The sequence below is a fragment of the Neoarius graeffei genome, chromosome 9 (genome assembly GCF_027579695.1).
Source record: "Neoarius graeffei isolate fNeoGra1 chromosome 9, fNeoGra1.pri, whole genome shotgun sequence".
NCBI classification, from domain to species: domain Eukaryota; kingdom Metazoa; phylum Chordata; class Actinopteri; order Siluriformes; family Ariidae; genus Neoarius; species Neoarius graeffei.
The window spans coordinates 66,799,709-66,822,456 of NC_083577.1; the positions used below are offsets into that span (position 1 = coordinate 66,799,709).

Here is a 22,748-nt window from a genome sequence, read left to right on the forward strand (position 1 = left end):
TCTGATTTTTTGTTCAGTTTTTATACCTGGAAAGGAGACCTGCTCAGGCAGCTTGCTCTTACAAAGGGTTTCTCCGTTGTTGGTATGCAACTTAGTGCAATAATGAGCCCTGGAGGTCAGCCAGACAGTAAAACCTACTGTTCCTTTGTCACGGACTTCGCGCTTTGCCCCTCACTCCCCTCCTCTTCTCTATTCCTCTATTCCACTACTACAGACACAGCTTCGGATCAGCTGCATCAGAAGTCCTGAAGGCAGTGTGGTGTGTGTGTGTGTGTGTGTGTGTGTGTGTGTGTGTGTGTGTGTGTGTGTGTCAAACGTCTATATAATGACAGTTAATATAATATGACAGCACAAGACTTTGGCAGTCAGACAGAAAAAAAGATATGCTATCAGTTGAAAAGACAACAGCCTGGTACCAGTATAGTTTGACGCAGTTAGACACAGAAGCCAGTTTTAACCCTTTAAATTCCTTGCTCATTATTTAGTTATTCATTTTAAAGCGTATTATTCAGTAACTACCATGAATTATTTATTAACTATGATGAAAGTAATAGTAAATGTGTAGTGATGTAGATATTTAGTTACAAGAGTGAGGAGTGTGAGTTTGGACCTGTTGACTTCTGAAAGTTTAAAAGTTAAAAATCTCTCTCTCTCTCTCATTTTTAACTAAATCTCCACACAGCAAACAGAGGTCCACTAGGGGACAGTATGTCAGATTATCTTGACCACAAAAGACCTAAAAGTAATATGCATGTGTATCCCAGTATAGCATTTCTCACACTAAAGAGTTACTGCACACTTAAATGTGTTTTTTGAGCTGTAAACTGTGATGTGACTGTACTGAACCTTGCAAGTCCGATGCTGACTTATCTACATCATGAAATTTATAAGTAAAAAACTAATGTTAATGCCGTCTAATCAGAGGTACACACACACACACACACACACACACACACACACACCTTGAGTGGGAGTCTGTGAAACTGTGCTCATTTTCAAATATATGCTGATCAAGACTCATTCACAGTCGTTTATGCTTTTTTTTAACCCTCTAATTATTGTATTCCAATTATTTTGGCGCCCCCTCATCTCCTGCCTCCCTACTCAGCCCCTCCCTGCCCCCCTCTCAGCCCCTTACCCACTTTTTTAGCATTTTTCAAAATTATACGGGGGGTGAGTCATGCTCAGAGCTGGGGGTGAAATTACACTTTGAGCATTAGGCATCATTATGAAATCTCAAATATAACAGTTTACTCATTTTAGAAACCCGGCATCAAAATCAGCAGCAATAATCAGCTAGTAAAAACAGAAAAGAAAAACATATAGTTAAACACGGAGAAGTACATACTGAGGTTCTGTAACTCTTCAGTAGGGTGGGTGTGTGTGTGTGTGTGTATACACACACGTGTGTCTACCCTACCATGTCTAAGACAAGCACACTTAAGCCAAGTAGTCAAGTTGACTCCAAAAATAACACTCACCCCAGTCACATTCTTCTGTAATCAGTCAATGCAAATGCTTTCTAATTACATTTGCAGGAGAGCACAGCCAAATCAGGAGTCATCATCACACTGGCTACATGACAACTATAACACTAGCACACACCTTCATACACTGAGCACATACTGAGTAAAGGAGAGAACTGAGACCAGATGGGCCTAAGTGGAGTTCTGGGTGATAAACAGATACATATAGAGTACACTGTAAAATATAATAAGTTGACTTTACTTAAAAAAAATATGTAAAGTCGTTGCCTCAAAAAAAGTCATTTATGTTGATTTAGATAAATTAGATTGGGTTAACTTATTTTTTGTGAGTTTGCAGTACTCAAATTAACTTAGATTAGTTTGATTACATTAACTTATTTATTTTGAGTTTGCAGTACTCACATAAACTTATATTAATTTGATTACATTAACTTATTTATTGTGAGTTTGCAGTACTCATCTTATATAATTTTGATTACATTAACTTATTTATTTTAAGTTTACAGTACAAGTTAATGTAATCAAAATTATATAAGATGAGTACTGCAAACTCACAATAAATAAGTTAATGTAATCAAATTAATATAAGTTTATGTGAGTACTGCAAACTCAAAATAAATAAGTTAATGTAATCAAACTAATCTAAGTTAATTTGAGTACTGCAAACTCACAAAAAATAAGTTAACCCAATCTAATTTATCTAAATCAACATAAATGACTTTTTTTGAGGCAACGACTTTGCATATTTTTTTTACGTAAAGTCAACTTATTATATTTTACAGTGTACATAATGTAATGAAATTCAGTATTTTAATCAAATATAATACAAATTACTAAAATTGACTGGACTGAGTCATTGATCTGTTAAAATCATAGTGCTCATAAATAAAAATTACATACTAAATTACAATTATATTAATAAAATAAAAGTAATATAGAATAAAATAAAATTATGGTTTTCTTTTTTTAATGCAGACAGTTGCAGACATGCTCACACATGAATTTCTGTTAATGCAAACAGGTCAAGCTGCATTTTCAGTTTTTAGTATCTGGGTAATATCAATCATCTCCATACACGTTCTTAAGATCTAAAGTATAGCTTTGGTTTTAAATTAAGGGTAAGGTTGAAAAAAGAGACAAACAAAAATTTGTGTAATAGAACAGGAGTGCTGTACAGTCACTTGACCCTTAAAAGCTCTTATGAGAATGTCTTGGATGAAAACTCGTTTCTGAGTTTTCAGTTTTGATTCCAGACATTATACATTTTCAGGTCTCTCTTCTCAGTTCTCTCTTCTTACTCACTTTTATTGTAGTGTAACTCATTTATAGAGGCAGCATGCACAACAGAACGAGAACGAAATAAAATCACTGGCCTGGAGTAACACTGGGTTTATTTAGCAATAAATGATCAGACTAACATATAAAGCCAGTCTAAAATTTATAAAATGTGTTTATGGTGACTGAAGAAACAGTATTGAACATATTGTAAGCAGATGTTATCGTGTCATCAGTTTAAAAAAAAAAATTATCTTGATCTATTACGCATATGTAAGTCATTGAACACGGACATAAAAGAAAGAGTTTTTAATGCATGTAGAGTTGGCAAGGTTTTCATTATGCATATTCCAAGAAGTTCTTGGAAATGCCAGCATGTATACGCATGTGTCTGTGCTTTTTCTGTTGTTTAATGACTTTATGTGCTATGGAACACAAGGAAAATGCCATGGTTTTCTGAGTGACTAATATAAATGCATAAAAGTGCAGTATTTTATATACCATTTACAAGCCTTAATGGAGATCAGTATAAGTTACCAGAACGACAACAAATATACAAATCTACAACCCTGTTTCCAAAAAAGTTGGGACGCTGTGTAAACTGTAAAAAATAGAATGTGATGATTTGCAAATGATAGAAACTCCATATTTAATTGAAAATAGTACAAAGACAACATATCAAATGTTGCAACTGAGCAATTTTCTTTTTCTTTGGAAAACTATCTGATCATCTTGAACTTGATGCAGGCAACAAATTTCAAAAAGTTGGTACAGAAGACTGGAAAAGTTGTCTCATCAACAAACAAATAACTAATTAGATGAATTAGTAACAGGTCAGTAAAATGATTACATATATAAAGAGCATCCCAGAGAGGCAGAGTCTCTCAGAAGTAAAGATAGGGAGGGGTTCACTGGTCTGTGAAAGACTGCGTGGGAAAAACAGTGCAACAATTTAAGAATAACATTCCTCAATGTAAAACTGCAAAGAATTTGGGGATCACATAATCTATGGTACATAATATCATTAAAAGATTCAGAGAATCTGGAGAAATCTCTATAAACAAGGTACAAAGCTGAAAACTGACATTGGATGCCTGTGATCTTCAGGCCCTCAGGAGACACTGCATTAAAAGCAGACGTGTCTGTAGTGGAAATCACTGTATGGGCTCAGGAACACTTCAGAAAACCATCGTCTGTGAAAACAGTTCATTACTGCATCCACAAATGTAAGTTAAAACCAGATATAAACAATATCCAGAAACAGCGCCACCTTCTCTGGGCCCGAGCTCTTTTACGATGGACTGAGATGAAGTGGAAAACTGTCCTGTGGTCTGAGGAATCAAAAGTAGAAATTCTTTTTAGAAATCATGGACACTGCATCCTCTGGTCTAAAGAGGAGAAGGACCACCCGGCTTGTTATCAGTGCACAGTTCAAAAGCCAGCATCTGTGATGGTACAGTATGGGGTACATTAGTACACATGGCATGGGTAGCTTGTTTTCTTTTTTTTTTCCTTTTTTTCTTTTTCAGGGAAGGCCTTGCTTATTTCAGCAAGACAATGCAAAACCACATTCTGCACATATCACAATTGCATGGCTCCATAGTAAAAGAGTCTGGGTGCTAAACTGGCCTGCCTGCAGTCCAGACTTGTCTCCAATTTAAAACTTTTGACTCATTATGAAGCAAACAATATGACAATATCGACCCTGAACTGTTGAGCAACTGAAGTTGTATATCAGGCAAGAATGGGACAACATTTCTCTTTCAAAACTACAGCAATTGGTCTCCTCAGTTCCCAAACGTTTACAGATTGTTGTTAAAAGATGCAGCACAGTGCCCCTGTCCCAACTTTTTTGAAATGTGTTGCTGACATCAAATTCAAAATGAGCATATATTTTCAAAAAAAAAAACAATATAATTTTTCAGTTTCAACATTTGATATGTTGCCTTTGTACTATTTTCATTGAAATATAATGTTTCCATGATTTGCAAATCAATGCATTCTGCTTTTATTTACATTTTACATAGCGTCCCAACTTTTTTGGAATTGGGGTTGCAATATTGATGAGAGCAAACAGTCTTACCTATTGTCACAAACATCTCTCATATCATCTCATTATCTGTAGCCGCTTTATCCTGTTCTACAGGGTCGCAGGCAAGCTGGAGCCTATCCCAGCTGACTATGGGTGACGGGCAGGGTACACCCTGGACAAGTCACCAGGTCATCACAGGGCTGACGCATAGACACAGACAACCATTCACACTCACATTCACACCTACGGTCAATTTAGAGTCACCAGTTAACCTAACCTGCATGTCTTTGGACTGTGGGGGAAACCGGAGCACCCGGAGGAAACCCACGCAGACACGGGGAGAACATGCAAACTCCGCACAGAAAGGCCCTCGCCGGCCACGGGGCTCGAACCCGGACCTTCTTGCTGTGAGGCGACAGCACTAACCACTACACCTCTCACAAACATATATTCTGCTATATAGTAACACCCAAGAAGAAAAAAAGAGCTCTGCAAAGGCTTGGAACTGCCTTGATATAAGATTCTACCTAACAAATGGAAGCACAAAATTACAATTATCTGTTAATTATGTTTTTTTTTTTTTTTTTTTTACGATACAGGGCTCGAAATTCTTTTTTTTTTTTTCACCAGCCAGCCGGACTAGTAACCTTCCAAAGTAACTAGCCAAACAGAAAATCAACTCGCCAAAATTTGTTCATGTATGAATTTTACTTCTGTCAAAAATAACACAAAAGAGAGTAGTTACCATTGTTCATGACTAATGTGCATTTATTTCAAGACCCGAGTATTTTGATACTGGTTTTTTTTTTTGCACACTTTACAAATTGGCATTTACTGTTCCACGTCCTCCTCGCGATATCCAAAAAACTGCCAGATGACTGACCCCTTACTAGTTCTTTTAGGAACCAATTCGTCCGCTTCCATTTTTAATTTGTCGCTGAAATTGACAGAGCTTACACGGTAGCCTATGCAACACCAGCGATTGCACGAACTGAGTCAGCGCTGTAAACCAAAACTAGGAAATCTTCCCGCAAGTTCCTTTCAGCACCGAGATGTCACCCGGGATTAGTTGGTGAGTGCTTGGCGTTATTGTTTTTTTTTCCCTTAGGCAGCCTCTCACGTTACAGCCTGAGGGACAGGGAGAAAACCATCGGAAAAGGTTTTAAACAAACGCAACAAACACGAAACAAACGCAAGTCGACAGATGACCATAAAATACTTGATAGTTACGATATAATAATTATATGTATCTCTCACAGAATTTTCAGAGATATATCGAGTATATTTGATATATCGCACAGCCCTAGTCTGAATCTTCGCTTCATATATATTTTTTATTTTCAACTAGGCAGCCGGGCTGGCTAGTGACAGGAATTACCCGCCAAATGACGAATTAAGTCGCATCGGGCGACCAGACCACCGCAAATTTCGAGCCCTGCTATACATACTGAATAATTCATTATTAAAAAATATTTTTTACTGTAGCCTACATACTGAAAAATAGTAGTTACTGAGCAATATACTACAATGAATAGTCCTAACCCAGCCACTGGGGTTGCAGAAGCAAGTGCATTCTTAACGCCAGTCCCAAGGCCAGATAGATTGGGGAGGACTATGTCAGAAGGGGCATCCGGTGTAAAACCTATACCAAATCAAGTATGCGGATCATAAGTCAGATTTCCATACCAGATCGGTTGAGGCCCGGGTTACCAATGACCGCCACTGGTACTGTGAGCCAGCAGGGTGCCAGTGGAAACTATGCTGCTGCCATGTGAAGGAGAAAGAAAGGGGAAGGCATGTCCAGAGGCAGCGGGAGAGGAGAAAGGGTAGGAATGTGGAGGTGAGAGTCAGAACTTTGAATGTTGGCATTATGACTGGTAAAGGGACCGAGCTAGCAGATATAATGGAGAGAAGAAAGGTGGATATACAGTGCATGCAAGGGACCAGGTGGAAGGGGAGACATGTGCTGAGGAGAGATGTCGAGTATATTATATACAGGAAGAAGGATGCTGAAGATGGAGCTGCCAGGCAAGAGGAAAAGAGGAAGGCCAAAGAGGAGGTTTATGGATGTAGTGAGAGAGGACATGCAGGTGGTTGGTGTGACAGTGTAAGAGCTGAAGACAGGATGAGATGGAAACGGATAATCTGCTGTGCCAACCCCTAACAGAAGAAGGCTGCATAGAAGACTGCACAAAAGAAGAAGATACTAAGATGAATGACTATCCCTAAGAAAATATTGTTTTCTCTTTCCATCCATATTAAAACAGTGTTTTCAAAATTACCTGCGTTAGTGTATGACTAGGCCTAAACTTGAAAGTACCTTTGAGAACAGTAATTAATATGTCCAGAAACCATACATTAAAATTGCAAAATTTGTTTCCACCAAATGGAAGCAAAAAATATTACCTTTCACTTGGTTTTAATAATAAAAAGGTCAAAAAGATCAAAATGTTCCTTAAAATAACAATATTTCCTAGCTATAGATTGGCTTAATTTGAGATATTCATCACATTTTCACAGTTTCATCGCCAACAGCATTTAATTAGCGACAGTGAAAATGTTTACATTCAGCCTGCCCTATGAACCAAAAATACATGCTTTTAGATTTGCACGCCTATTGTGTTTTTGATTTTTGCAGCTTTCAATTTCATTTAATAGATTCTTTCTGGATGAAAAACAATACAACTCATATTCATTACAGAATATCACTATTTGGATACACTGATGAGAATAATTATTGTAGTCATTTCTTCTCTATGAACTGAATGAACAATAATACTGTAGCTGATAAGAGATCTTGTGTAACATTCATTCTCATTCGTTCAAGCGATATCATTTGGTCAAACGTTAGTCATTCATCTGTAAACAAAACGAACAAACGTCAAAAATTAACTAAGTGTCTCATAGCGAAGTAAAATCTGAGGAAGAATAAATGTACTGAGCACTGCTACAAGACTCCTTGGTAAAGCCACATGTTCTGAGTTATGAGCACTATAAATATACTTGAATATCTTTAATTTATGATAAATGTATTTTCTTCACTTTATCAATGTTATCAAGGTTTCAAACAGACAGTTTCAGGGTTTTGACAAAAAAAAAAGGCATGAGCATCTCTTTGAGAATTCCTATAAAAGCTGTACTTTCTTGTCAAGCTTTTTTGCACAAAATATATTATAATTCTGAAATTCAGAATTATGTTCCGTAAATAGGTGCGATGGAGTTTATTCTATATGATCAGCTAGTAATGACATGTCAAAACAGTATTAGCATGTGCTTATTTGATTCACACTGGAGCTTCTCCAAAAGGGAAAAAATGTACAGCCTCCATTTCCTAATCATTAACTAATGATTAATCAAGAAACCTACTCTATAGTCTATCCTGTGGGTTTGGTTTGCTCTGATTTCCCCTGAGTCTCTCTGCAGGAGATTGGAGTTTTGCGATGAGGTCATTCATAAGCACAGCACAAAAACCTATGGCACTGAAAGCCTGAACAGAGAAGATTAGACTTTTAAAGCTGGAGGCTGTAGCAAGGATTTGTGCTAATAATTACAAACTTAAATTCCAGCAGTTTTGCTGAGAGACTTGTGGCTAAATATAATGTTAGCTCACGCTGAAGGCCTTTTAGTAGATGAGAAGAGAAAGAGAATAGATTGAGAAATTATATAAAATAGAAAGTGTTCTTTTACAAATCCCCACACATGGGCTTTTTCTTGCTGCTGTTTTTAAGTAGAATACAAATACTGTGTAATTCCATCTGAAACTAATCTTGAGCATTGGGTGGGTTTTTTTTTGTTGGTAATAATTCCAACACAACATTGTGTATAATGTGCTATGTGCTTTACTGTTAGATCCAATGATATCCTGTTCTCGTCCTGAAGGGCTCTTTGTCAACTAAGAACTTATGATTACTTGGATCGGGTATATTACAGTAGGTGAAGTGCAAAATAAGCAGAATAAGTATAATGCAGGTTCAGAGCTAGGAACCACTGGATTAACCACAATCCTATATGGCTAAAGTAGACCATTGCTGACTGCATTCTTACAACCATGGGAGGATCAGTTCTGCTTGATGAGGCAAAACTGCCCAAAGGAAGCTTACGGAACATACATACTTTCCACACTAATCCTCCTTTTAAAATGATTAATCCACATGTGCTAGAACAGCTTCACTTCACAAAGAGCAAACAATGACTCCTAACTGGGAATGTCAAGTGATAAATGCCCTCCTTTACATGTCCGTGTCCTTATTGTGTGATACGTACTTATAAAAATGGTCCTGCTATAAAAGAAATTAACAATCTGTGTAACCAGTTGTTGGTGAATGTTGCGCAGGGAACCTGTTGAAGAAAGACTTGCATGCCTTTTCATTTCGGTGCATGAAGCAGGTAATGCAAAAGAACAGGTAATTATAGCCTGAAGCACGGTCTCACACACACACACACACACCTCACTATGTGCAGCACTACAGTCTCTACATTCACCCTATTAACTGTAATGTGGCATTTACATGCAATCACTTGAAACAAACACACACACCTACATAACACACACACACACGCAAATGTGTCTTACTATCCTTCTGACGACCTTCTATTGACAATTATTAATGCAGTTAATTAATGCTATGCCTGCACCAAAACCTAACCTTAACCTTAGTTGTATATAAAAAACACACACTTCTATCTTTGTGGGGACACTCACTGAGATGATAAATTCCCTAGACCCTTAATCTAACCTTAAAAATCACAACTAAACGCCTAACCCCAACCCTTACCCGAACTGTAACCTAAACCCATTTTTAACCTGAACCCTAAAATTAAATCTTAACCCTCAAACAGCCCTTTGAAGAAGTGAGGACCAGCCAAAATGTCCTCACTTCCCAAAAATGTCCTACTCTGCTGGTTAAAAATGTGTTCCAGTCCTCAATATGTAGCAAGTACAAGTACATCACACACACACTTTGCTTGTCTAGCATCCAGACAAAAAGAACAGTCAGCAAAGGCAAGGCTTAATGAGAACACATCGTACCACAGAGAATCCCTCCTTCATATGCACAGCAAGGTGGGAAAACTTTGCTTGGATCTTTATCTAAACATGACACTCTTGTATTTAGGACAACACACACACAATAAATAAATAAATAAATACACACACACACACACACACACACATATATGTATGTGTGTGTGTGTGTGTGTGTGTGTGTGTATATGTGTGTGTGTGTACACACACACAAATCACAGAGAACTTCATAAAGGCTAGATTAAGCAGATATTACTGATACTTAATAAAGATAACCAATGAGCTGGAATTAGTCATCTGACTTCAACAGATCGTCTCTTTTAACTCAACTCTACACTACCGTTCAAAAGTTTGGGGTCACTTTGAAGTTTCCTTATTTTTTGAAAAAAAAAAAAAAGCACTGTTCTTTTCAATGAAGATCACTTTAAACTAATCAGAAATCCACTCTATACATTGCTAATGTGGTAAATGACTATTCTAGCTGCAAATGTCTGGTTTTTGGTGCAATATCTCCATAGGTGTATAGAGGCCCATTTCCAGCAACTCTCACTCCAGTGTTCTAATGGTACAATGTGTTTGCTCATTGCCTCAGAAGGCTAATGGATGATTAGAAAACCCTTGTGCAATCATGTTAGCACAGCTGAAAACAGTTGAGCTCTTTAGAGAAGCTATAAAACTGACCTTCCTTTGAGCAGATTGAGTTTCTGGAGCATCACATTTGTGGGGTCGATTAAATGCTCAAAATGGCCAGAAAAATGTCTTGACTATATTTTCTATTCATTTTACAACTTATGGTGGTAAATAAAAGTGTGACTTTTCATGGAAAACACAAAATTGTCTGGATGACCCCAAACTTTTGAACGGTAGTGTATACACTCACAAATAATAGCAAATCCTATTTTCCCTTGTGGTGTGTGTTTACAGAGTAAAGCTTTAAAGACAGCTACATCAATCATAAAGTCAATTTATGTACTGTACCTTTTAATCACTTTTAAAGTACCACCCTATAACAACAAGGAAAAGTGTCGTTTAATGCCTTTATTTCCAGGATATTTTGGTTACCTTCGCTGAAGATAAATTTATCCTGCAAGTTAGATCACAGTGAAATTTTACACTGAGTCCCACTTCTGAGATGTCCCCTCAATGGTGAAAGCTCTGTTTTACTGATCAAAAGGTCAGAGGTTCAAGCCCCAGTACTACCAAGCTGCCACTACTGGGCCCTTGAGCGAGGCTCTTAACCCTCTCTGCTCCAGGGGTGCTGTATCAGGGCTGACCCTGCGCTCCTGACCACAAATTCCTTACAAGCTGGGATATGCGAAGACAAGAACTTCACTGTGCTGTAATGTTTTTGTGACAAAGTCTTATTATTATTATTATTATTTTGAACTAGTTATTTTTGCATGAGCCTGATGCCTCACAAATTCATCTGTTATCACTTAAAGGAACAGTCCACCGTACTTCCATAATGAAATATGTTCTTCTCTGAATTGAGACGAGCTGCTCCGTACTTCTCCGAGCTTTGTGCGACCTCCCAGTCAGTCAGACGCGCTGTTACTCCTGTTAGCAATGTAGCTAGGCTCAGCATGGCCAATGGTATTTTTTGGGGCTGTAGTTAGATGCGACCAAACTCTTCCACGTTTTTCCTGTTTACATAGGTTTATATGACCAGTGACATGAAGCAAGTTCAGTTACACAAATTGAAACGTGGCGATTTTCTATGCTATGGAAAGTCCACACTATAAAGACAGGCGTACTAACACCTTCTGCGCGCTTCAACAGCGCATTGATACCTTCACTCCTCTTCGGGCACGGCCAGGCGGGCGAATGCCCTGGCCCGTCCGCCCTGTCTAAAAAAAATGGTACAACTCGAGCCCCATGGTAAAACTGGGACTTTGTCATTTTTCCGCATGAGGCCCATGGTAAAACCACACTTCCAGGAGGGGCTGCCGTCTGCCTCCCAAGCCGGCCGAGAGCGCTCCTCGTCGGGCACGGCCAGGCGGGCGAATGTCCTGGTCTGTCCGCCCTGTCTAAAAAAAATGGTACCGAGTGAAGGTATCAATGCGCTGTCGAAGCGCGCAGAAGGTGTTAGTACGCCTGTCATTATAGTGCGGACTTTCCATAGCATAGAAAATCGCCATGTTTCACTTTGTGTAACTGAACTTTGTTTCATGTCACTGGTCATATAAACCTATGTAAACAGGAAAAACGTGGAAGAGTTTGGTCGCATCTAACTACAGCCCCAAAAAATACCATTGGCCATGCTGAGCCTATCTACATTGCTAACAGGAGTAACAGCGCGTCTGACTGACTGGGAGGTCGCACAAAGCTCGGAGAGGTACGGAGCAGCTCGTCTCAATTCAGAGAAGAACATATTTCATTATGGAAGTACAGTGGACTGTTCCTTTAAGCTCCAGATTGACCATGTTGGTCAAATGTACACTGCCGTTCAAAAGTTTGGGGTCACCGAGACAGTTTTGTGTTTTCCATGAAAAGTCACACTTTTATTTACCACCATAAGTTGTAAAATGAATAGAAAATATAGTCAAGACATTTTTCTGGCCATTTTGAGCATTTAATCGACCCCACAAATGGGATGCTCCAAAAACTCAATCTGCTCAAAGGAAGGTCAGTTTTATAGCTTCTCTAAAGAGCTCAACTGTTTTCAGCTGTGCTAACATGATTGTACAAGGGTTTTCTAATCATCCATTAGCCTTCTGAGGCAATGAGCAAACACATTGTACCATTAGAACACTGGAGTGAGAGTTGCTGGAAATGGGCCTCTATACACCTATGGAGATATTGCACCAAAAACCAGACATTTGCAGCTAGAATAGTCATTTACCACATTAGCAATGTATAGAGTGGATTTCTGATTAGTTTAAAGTGATCCTCATTGAAAAGAACAGTGCTTTTCTTTCAAAAATAAGCACATTTCAAAGTGACCCAAACTTTTGGACGGTAGTGTATGCACATTTCTCTCAGAAAGAGTCTTTGAACAAACCCCAAACAAAATGGAGGGGTGAAGAAAATGTGATGTGGTCATTCTGATGACTTTCAAATATGAATCAAAGTCTTCATTAATGATCTTTGAAAAGAAACCCAGCTCTGCTGAAACTGGCACAAAGACAGGGGAGCAATAATAAAAGCCTACCTGTTGTGTAATCATACCTGCCTTAAGGCACACATCAGGAGAAACAGATTCATGAGATCAGATTAAAAAAAAGATAACAATACAAACAAACAAACAAAGATCAGTGTAAAGTGTACACCGGCGTGCTGTCGTTTGCCTTTAACGCCGGGAATAAATGTATCTCGCGCACTTTTTTGCTGACGCATGCACACTGCGCGCGGAGAGCGAACCTTTCGTTATGTACAGCAGCCGGGAAGCACATTACATAAGCGACTGGGTTACGTTACCGGATCGGTATGGAGGGGGAAAGGCCCAGAAACACCGAGTGCACATGGTAAAAACATGCTATAAGAAATGTGCGCGTGATCCGCATGACACCGGAGTATCCCTGTGTGATGGAGACACTGTACCTGCTGCTGCTGCTCGCGCTCGGCACGGGCTCTCTTCCTCGTGCTCCCATCGCTACCCGGTAACCGGACGCGCGCTCGCGCGGGGTTAAAGGGCCGCCTGTTATTAGTCACACATACGGCTTACGTCACGTCGCGGTGACGTTCAAGCATAAATAAAGCGCTGTATAATATGAAAATACTGATCTGTATTTATGTGTCTGGAGAAGCAAAAAAGAAAGAATAAGCATTCTAAAGGCCAACGGGAAGTCCTGCAGGGACACCGGAATACCACAAACAGTCTGCTTGTTTTATTTTCACGGACAGGACCAGTGAAAAGTTCGGACACACCGTAAAATTCTTTATGATAATGAATTAAAAGATACTTCATGTCTAAAAGTAATGATAAATGTCGTTTCTCTTTATTAGCTATTCGGGCCTTGACATAATATGGATTACTACAGTTGTAGAATAGGGCTATTTACTGTATTCTTATTATTATTATTATTATTATTATTATTATTATTATTATTTACTATTTCAGCTCAAATTCATTAAGAAGGCATATATATATATATATATATATATATATATATATATATATATATATATATATATATATATATAAAATCTTGTGTATAATGTATATGCTATAGTTGTTGAATAGGGCTATTTACTGTTTCAGCTCAAATTCATTAGTGTGTGTGTGTGTGTATGTGTGTGTGTGTATATATAGTCTTGTGTGTAATGTATATGCTATAGTTGTTGAATAGGGCTATTTACTGTTTCAGCTCAAATTCATTAAGAAGGCATATATGTGTGTGTGTGTGTGTGTGTGTGTGTGTGTGTGTGTGTGTGTATATATAGTCTTGTGTGTAATGTATATGCTGTAGTTGTTGAATAGGGCTATTTACTGTATTATTATTTACTATTTACTGTTTCAGCTCAAATTCATTAAGAAGGCATATAGCACATTATACATATTATTTCATTATTCATTAAGAAGGCATATATATATATATATATATATATATATATATATATATATATATATATATATAATCTTGTGTATAATGTGCTATATGCTATAGTTGTTGAATAGGGCTATTTACTGTATTGTTATTATTTACGGTTTCAGCTCAAATTCATTAAGAAGGCATATAGCACATTTCATTACTAATTAAGAAGGCATATATATATATATATATATATATATATATATATATATATATATATATATATATATAACGTGCTATATGCTACAGTTGTTGAATAGGGCTATTTACTGTATTGTTATTATTTACTATTTACTGTTTCAGCTCAAATTCATTAAAAAGGCAAGGAATTGCACTAATTAACTTTTAACGAGATGTATTTGTTTATTGAAAAGCATTCCAGGTGACTACCTGATGAAGCTGGTTAAGACAATGACAGTAGTTTGTAAAGAGCAATCAAGGTAAACTTTGGCTACTTTGAAGAATCTAAAATATGCAACATATTTTGTTTTTTAACACTTTTTTTTGTTTACCACACAGTTCCATTTCTGTTCCATATAGTTTTGATGTTTTCTGTATTGTTCTACAACACTGTAAAAAATATATATTTGTTGTTTTAACTTAAAAAAAGTTAGTGCGAGGGCTGCCTTAAAATTTTGAGTTCACTGGAATTCACATAGTAAGTTAAATTGTTGTGAACTTACTATATTAATTTCAGTGAACTCAAAATTTTAAGGCAGCCCTTAAGGCAACCCTTGCACTAACTTTTTTAAGTTAAAACAACAAATTATTTTTTACAGTGAATGTAGAAAATAGTCAAAATACAGAAGAACCTATGAAAGTGTAGGTGTGTCCAAACTTTTGACTGATACTGTATATTTAACTGAAGTTGTGTAGCCTACTTGGCACCAATGTGTCAAACAAATGAAGCCAAATGTATACAAATCTGCAGGGCTGGATATTGGTTTAGACTAGAGCTTTGCATTAGCTCTGTTTTGGGAGGTGGGGGACTTGCCACATGCTTATAATCCTCTAATACAGAGGTTATCCTTTTTTTTTTTCCCAGCAAAGGGCTCTTTTAAAAAAATATCCACACATCAGTCAAGATTTAAGCTGATTTTATGAACATTCTGTACATAACCCAACTATTTAAAATTTTAGGATCATATGTAAATGTGTGCATTAATAAATTATGGAACTTATATTCCTAAACTTTCCATCAAGAGAACGTCTGAGGACCAAGCTGAAATTATTTATAGGCCTATTCAAGTCAAGTGATTCGAACATACTAATAACTCAATAATAAATATACTGACGCTGATGATGGTGGTTTGTTATTTCCACTGCTTAAAAAAACCCAACACTTTTCTCTTGACTGGGCTTCAGCAGCTCCTTCATGGGCCCCTTTTTCAAACCAAATTACATTTACACTTGTAGCATTTAAGACACCCTTATCATGAATGAGTTACAGAATTGCTTAGCAGTCTCCTCAAAAACAAACTCATAGTACAAATAGGTCGTGGTCTAAGAATGGCATTTTAAATGCATTAACCTTAATAACTACATGAACTGTAGTATTCCAGTGTTGAATATACACCTTCAGAGCTGCATTAATTTTTATAGTGTTCAAGAAACATTGAAGCATTTCTTTAACCCTTACATCGTTGAGTAAATATTCACATTATTTTCCAGTTTTACAGCATCTAACGTATTGCATTAACAGTCAGCGTTGAGTACACACCTACAGTGATTAATTTTTAAACATTTAAATTGTCAGCCTCGGTTTGATATAAATATTTTGCATTAATAGTGTACATTCATGTTCAATATGATTTTAAAATAAGCATAATATTATAGATTGTGCTTTATATACGTGTCTTATTTTTGATGTCTCGTCACAAGCCCATCCACAAATAGGGCATTGTTTGTATCTCGATTAAAAGGTATGCTATGCTTTGCTGTGATACTTGCTTGCGAAAGCTTGTGATAAACAGATACAACTTTGTAAAACACAACAAAAACAGTCATGAAAGTTTTATGCATTCCACTTTAATGCACAGTTTGGAAATATATTACAGCAGAACTGTATCTGAAAACAAATATGAGCAGACCAGTGTCTTTCTTTTTGTGCTCAGCTTTGTTAAAAAGCTTTTTTTTTTTCTTTTTTTCAGACATCATACCTGTTTGTTACATGTAACCCCCATATGTGTAATGCATTATTATATATGTGTGCAGTTACATGCCATTATATACTGCTTACTTCATTGTGATCCATGTAATTTAGAGATATGTAATGTTCACCAGTAATGTTTAGCTGCACTAAAGGTATGCATTCAGTACACGTGCACACAAGTATGTGCACCACCAGGCTGGCATATCTGAGTACCTTTTCCTCATGAACTGAAAATCACAGTACTCTACACACTACACATAATAAGTTAAAGGGAAACACACACAAATAAAACAACCCATCTTCCAAAAAAACAGAACATATTCATAAAGAATGAAAATCCTATAAAATATCAGGTTCAGAATCAACAGGAATCAACAGGAACATGAGAATTAATAAGGATCTTAATATAATGCATTTGAGATAGAAACTATAATAAATGCAACAAGTGTCGTCAAGAAAAATGGCAAATGCTGTGAATTGCCTGTATAATGATGTTTTAACGCCAGTGACCTTGTTCCCTCAGGAGAATTACATGTTTGCTTAGAGCACAGAGCTTGTATGAACTACTGTATTAACTACTGCTAAGTACGATTTTCCACACCTGCTCGAAGACGTGCTGCAGACAGAAAAGGGGAGCGAAAGTACAGTTAAGAGGGCGCATGGACATTTCCAGCAGAACAGGGCGCATTTTATTTTTGTTCTATGTTCTAGGGCACCTGTTTCATTTGATCCACTAATTATCAAAACCCGAATTAACACCCCCCGAGTCGGTTCTTACTAGAACACTGTCCCAAATAATAGAAGACATGGAACGTTCTCTGAAAATAATTTCTAGCAACCATTTTTCAATGTATTCCAAGAATGCCCTGCTAGCTTATGTCAGTTTTAACACTGTAATACAACACAATGAGAGTTTATGAATGTAAAATTAAAACCATTATCGATTTAAAATCATTGGCTACTCTCAGGTTTAGCTGAGTGTGACATTTTCTACAAACTGCTAAGTATCCAAAAAGCTAGCAGACTAGCTACGGCACTGAAAGTACAAGTTGTGTATCTCTTTTCTAGCAGCTATATATACACTGCACCAAATGGCATGTTCTTTTAGTGTTGCTCAACAGATGTTACTTCCAGGAGAGTAATTCAATCAAGCATTAGAAAAGGGAAAACACAGAGGATTAGAACAAACAAAAACTCATTTACAGAGCTGTGGTCCTCCTGTCATATTCCTAGTTCAGGTGCACTGAGCTGGAGTGTCCTCACAGTGGATGGAAAAGGAGAACTGGGGTTGAGGACATCGTGTAAAGGCACTGAGCTCAAAAAGTGATCATTAAGGCATTAATGTGGCATAAAGGTTAAAGCTAAAGAAGTGGTTAAATACTCTGTTTCTGTGCAGGGAAGGTCTTCGATACTGGACACATCGCAGGAGACACCAACATCCCTGCAACCTAATACACACAACCTTCAGTTAGAATTAGACAAACAGCAGAGATGCCAACATTGACAAATGAAAAACAGTAGCATCTCCAAGTGTAGCGAGGTGAAGCCAAGCGAAGTGAGACTTCTTATTAGGCCAAAGCCCCCAGAAACCAAATTTCAGGGAAGCCCAGAGATGCAATCCAGGCCATTTTTAGCTACTTTTTGAAGAAAATAAATGCAGGGTTTACTGTACAGTATAAGCCCAATTGTCCAAACTCTCTGGAGAAAAAGTTTGGCGAACTAAGAGGATGTTCAGATAACTGAGCTTGTACTGTAATACAGTGTTTCAGTAGTTTCATCATGATCAACAACAAAAGCCAGAGTAAAAGACAAAAGATTTATGTATAGGTTTTTCAATAACAACAAAATTAATACTGTATTTACTTCCTGAACTATGCAGCAGTCTAATAAAGTCAGTACTGAAAGATGCCCATCCATACAAAATTTAATTAAATTGAACATGCTGATGTTACTTAGATTTGTTGTATGTAGTTGACTTTGCTTTCACCAGTGTACGTCTGTTGTATGACTGTCTTCACTTCACACCTGACACTAGTTCGTGAGAGAAATCGAAAGTTTCAGTTCTGGAACACGGCCGATGAAGACAGTTTGCTTTCTGGAAGATGAGCACTGCATTTAACACGTGCTGTGATTGGCCAAGAGCATGAACCAGATCACTGCTTAGCCAATCACAGCGCAACTAACATAAGGATACGGAAATTCCTGGAATTATCCAAATCAGTGTAAACAATGACATGTGGAACAGTCTGAACACCAAAAATACGTTGATCTGATCAATACATGGGCAAAACCAGTTGAAAAACGTATTACTTTTAGGTCTACATGTAGCACCATAATTGTGCTTCAAATTGTGTATGATGGCATCTCTGAAACAGTATTCAATTTTAAATCATTGGTGTTGTGTTAAAGGGAACAACTAGCTAGTGGGTGGAATTTTGCCACAATTAAAGTGAAGAAAAATGTTGTCTCATCTCATTATCTCTAGCCGCTTTATCCTGTTCTACAGGGTCGCAGGCAAGATGGAGCCTATCCCAGCTGACTACGGGCGAAAGGTGGGGTACACCCTGGACAAGTCATCAGGTCATCACAGGGCTGACACATAGACACAGACAACCATTCACACTCACATTCACACCTACGGTCAATTTAGAGTCACCAGTTAACCTAACCTGCATGTCTTTGGACTGTGGGGGAAACCGGAGCACCCAGAGGAAACCCACGCGGACACGGGGAGAACATGCAAACTCCGCACAGAAAGGCCCTCGCCGGCCACGGGGCTCGAACCCGGACCTTCTTGCTGTGAGGCGACAGCACTAACCACTACACCACCGTGCTGCCCAGAAAAATGTTGTATTTATTATTATTATTATTATTATTATATACAGTACCAGTCAAAAGTTTGGACACACCTACACTTTCATAGGTTCTTCTGTATTTTGACTATTTTCTACCTTGTAGAACAATACTGAAGACATCAAAACCATGAAATAACATACGGAACATATATGGAATTATGTGATAAACAAAAAAAGTATTAAAAACAAAATGCTTCATATTTTAGGTTCTAGCCCTGTGATGACCTGGCGACTTGTCCAGGGTGTACCCCGCCTTTCGCCCGTAGTCAGCTGGGATAGGCTCCAGCTTGCCTGCGACCCTGTAGAACAGGATAAAGCGGCTACAGATAATGAGATGAGATGAGATGAGATGAGATTCATGACGGAGTTACCTGGAATGCTTTTCAATTAACAGGTGCCTCGTCAAAAGCTAATTAGTGCAATTTCTTGCCTTCTTAATGCATTTGAGATCAAATACTAAATAGTAAATAATAAACAATACAGTAAATAGCCCTATTCCACAACTGTAGCAATCCATATTATGTCAAGAACCACTCAACTAAGTAAAGAGAAACAACATCCCTCATTACTTTAAGACATGAAGTGTCTTTTAATTAATTATAATAATAAAAAATTAGAAGGTGTGTCTAAACTTTTGACAGGTACTGTATATATATTTTTTCCCCTGAAAAATTTAGGTCGATATTATTTTGAATTACCTACATAATTACCTCACCTGGGATGGAGTCCACCAGGGGGTGAGGTATTGTTTTCGATGGGGTTTCTTTGTTTTTTTGTTAACGATATTACGGGAAAACGTCTAGATCAATCTTCATGAAACTTTCAGGATAGATGGGCATTGGTCTCAAATAGAACCTCCAACATTTTGAGGGTCATCTGGTCAAGGTCACCAAAAAGGTCAAAATCATATTTGTTGTGTCTACTGCCTCATATAGAGGCGCTAGCCACGATGTCATCGTGCTGTAAGAATATAAGAGTGTAACAGTCGCACACTGCGCATGTGTATACACGTGTTCCAATTAAAATGGCTGGTGAGTGTATACAATTCGGTTCACCATTTGAAATAAATGGACTAGACTAAAGAAATTGCTTTCAGACATGCTTATGCTTATTAGAAGGGAAAGTGCGTTCCATTGAGCTCTAGCGCCAGGCCATTTCCGGGAAATAAGAGTTTCGGTCATGGCGACAGCGTGTGTATGTCAGCCTCGGTTTGACGGTTTCAGTTTCGCAAAGTGTAAGAGATAAGAGTAGAATAATATAAAGTACAGACACATGGTATATTTTACTTCTGTGATTTTTAAATTGTTCGTTTTTGGATTACGCTTCATTTTTGTGGCTACTGCCTCATAGAATAAATATATATGTTATATTTACTGTATGGACATGGTATCAGAAAACAATTTTATTTATAAGCAGTAGCCACATGTACCCATAGGGTACCTTTTTTTTTTTTTGCAATATCTTCCTTCATATTCATCGTAAGTGCCACCAGGTGAAGTTTGTTTTGCCTGGCAACACTTGTTCAATTTAGTTTCAGTTCATTACTTTTATTACTTTTCATTTGTAGTTTTATCACCTACAAAATCTACACACTTAACATTATTTTAATTAGTATTAATGATAACATTTGCTTTAGGTTTTAGTTGAATTTAAGCTTTTCATATACTGAAATAAAAATTGATAACTCGTGTTCAGATGGCTTTCGGCAAGTTTTGTAACATACATTAAATATGAAAAAAAGCTTAATGGTTCCATGACTTTATGAAAAAGACATTGTCCTTTATTCATCGATACTGCATGTGGTCGAATGTGATTCGTAAATTCCGCTGAACGTTTTCAGTTTTCTAATTGATTTCAGATCTCAACAGCAGCACACTTCTATACTGTCTATATACTGTACACCTACGTGATGTCATTAAGTTAAAAACAAAGGACTGCTGTGTGAAACTGTGTTAATAATGTACTTTACTTCATGTTTTCAGTTTGTACACATCAGCAATTAAATTAAAAGGAAGTTTTATATTTTTTTCCCCTTCCTATATACTCATTTCAGATATTAGATAACTATAGCCTGTGAAATGCTTTCTTGTTTTTTGTTCACTGTCATAACACCTGCATAAAGTAGGGTATGTTTATTATAAATGAGATTTATATGAGAATAAACTTGGGCCATGTGCATATAATATGTAAATAAGGGACATATGGAAGGGAGCTTGTGACTGCATAGCTGAGGCCGATTTATCAACTGCGCTCAGGTCACTGCTCATTTAGTTGTTCTTTCAGATGCAAATTCGTTTGTGCATCATTCTGTATCTTTGAGTCTGCATTCATTTCTCAGCAACTTTGAATAATAAGAGGCATTATACTTACGGTACTCAGACGCAGTGAGCGTTAGATCCACTATTTGAGGAGAGATCAGGTGTTCTCCTTTTCCACACCTCCTCAGTCTCTTCAACTGGAGAAACACAGGAGTCACTGCTGCTCTTCCTCTGTCCATTCCCTCTGTCCACATCCTACACAGCATATACACAGTATATACACACATGCAGGCAGCACTCAGAGACATGTGTACAAACATTACCCGTTTGTTCTGTCCCTCATGGAAAGATGCTCCTTCAGTAGATAAATCATATGCACATGTGTGCACACATCACAAAAATTAAATATAAGCACACAAAAAGGCACTCATTCCTGTCATGTTCATTTACACTCATAGTATGCTGGGGATGTAATCAAATATCAATACATTATTCTGAATGAACAGATAATATGCTGTAAATGAATACAGATGCAGACACAAATAGGAGGTGTTTTGTAAAAATAGGAGGCAAACTTCATGTAATATGGGCACAAGTCTGAAGGGAGTGAGTACGAAGCTTGTGGGACAGACAAAGTAAATTTAGAAATCATTTGATTTGATTTTAAATGAGGCTACTAATTTGTTCATATTTTAGGAATTGGAACTAAACCCATAAATACTGTGGGCAGGTACAAACAAATAAAATAACTGCACATCTCTCATTAAAACAAATTATGAAATTGAGTAATGTAGAAGTATCAGAACAAGCTGACAGTGCTGGCTTTTTCTACCTCTTTCTAATGGGGGTCAGACAGATAGACAGACAGACAGATAGACAGATAGATTTGATTGATCCTTCTACAACCCCAAATCAGTAAAAGTTGGGATGGTATGGAAAATGCAAAAATAATAAAACAGAAAGCAGACATTTCTAAATTTACTTTGACTTGTATTTGATTGCAGACAGTATGAACCCAAGATATTTCATTTTTTGGCTGGTCAACTTCATTTCATTTGTTAATATACATCCATTCCCGCATTTCAGACCTGCAACGCATTCCAAAAAACAAAACTGGGACAGTGTGTATGACAA

General features: G+C 37.4%; 2 protein-coding genes across 5 annotated transcripts in view; both read right to left on the reverse strand.

Annotated features, from left to right (window-relative positions):
• Positions 1 to 13,433, reverse strand: part of grb14 (growth factor receptor-bound protein 14) — a 102,885-nt gene extending 89,452 nt beyond the window's left edge. The window contains exon 1 of one of the 3 annotated variants that reach the window (XM_060930125.1): positions 13,358 to 13,433. Coding sequence is in view for 1 of the 3 variants with exons in the window: in XM_060930128.1 (XP_060786111.1) it covers positions 13,358 to 13,407 (50 nt within the window). In the remaining 2 variants the exon portion in view is untranslated. Of the gene's footprint in view, positions 1 to 12,968; positions 13,026 to 13,357 lie in introns of those variants that run through there. The other 2 variants (XM_060930128.1, XM_060930126.1) reach the window with 2 other exon arrangements.
• Positions 13,434 to 16,360: 2,927 nt separating this feature from the next.
• Positions 16,361 to 22,748, reverse strand: part of cobll1b (cordon-bleu WH2 repeat protein-like 1b) — a 101,736-nt gene continuing 95,348 nt past the window's right edge. For both annotated transcript variants that reach the window (XM_060930130.1, XM_060930131.1), the window contains 2 exons: positions 21,727 to 21,869; positions 16,361 to 17,949 (listed from right to left, as the gene is read on the reverse strand). In XM_060930130.1, coding sequence (XP_060786113.1) covers positions 21,732 to 21,869 — 138 coding nt within the window. In that variant the 3' untranslated portion in view covers positions 16,361 to 17,949; positions 21,727 to 21,731. The remainder of the gene's footprint in view (positions 17,950 to 21,726; positions 21,870 to 22,748) is intronic.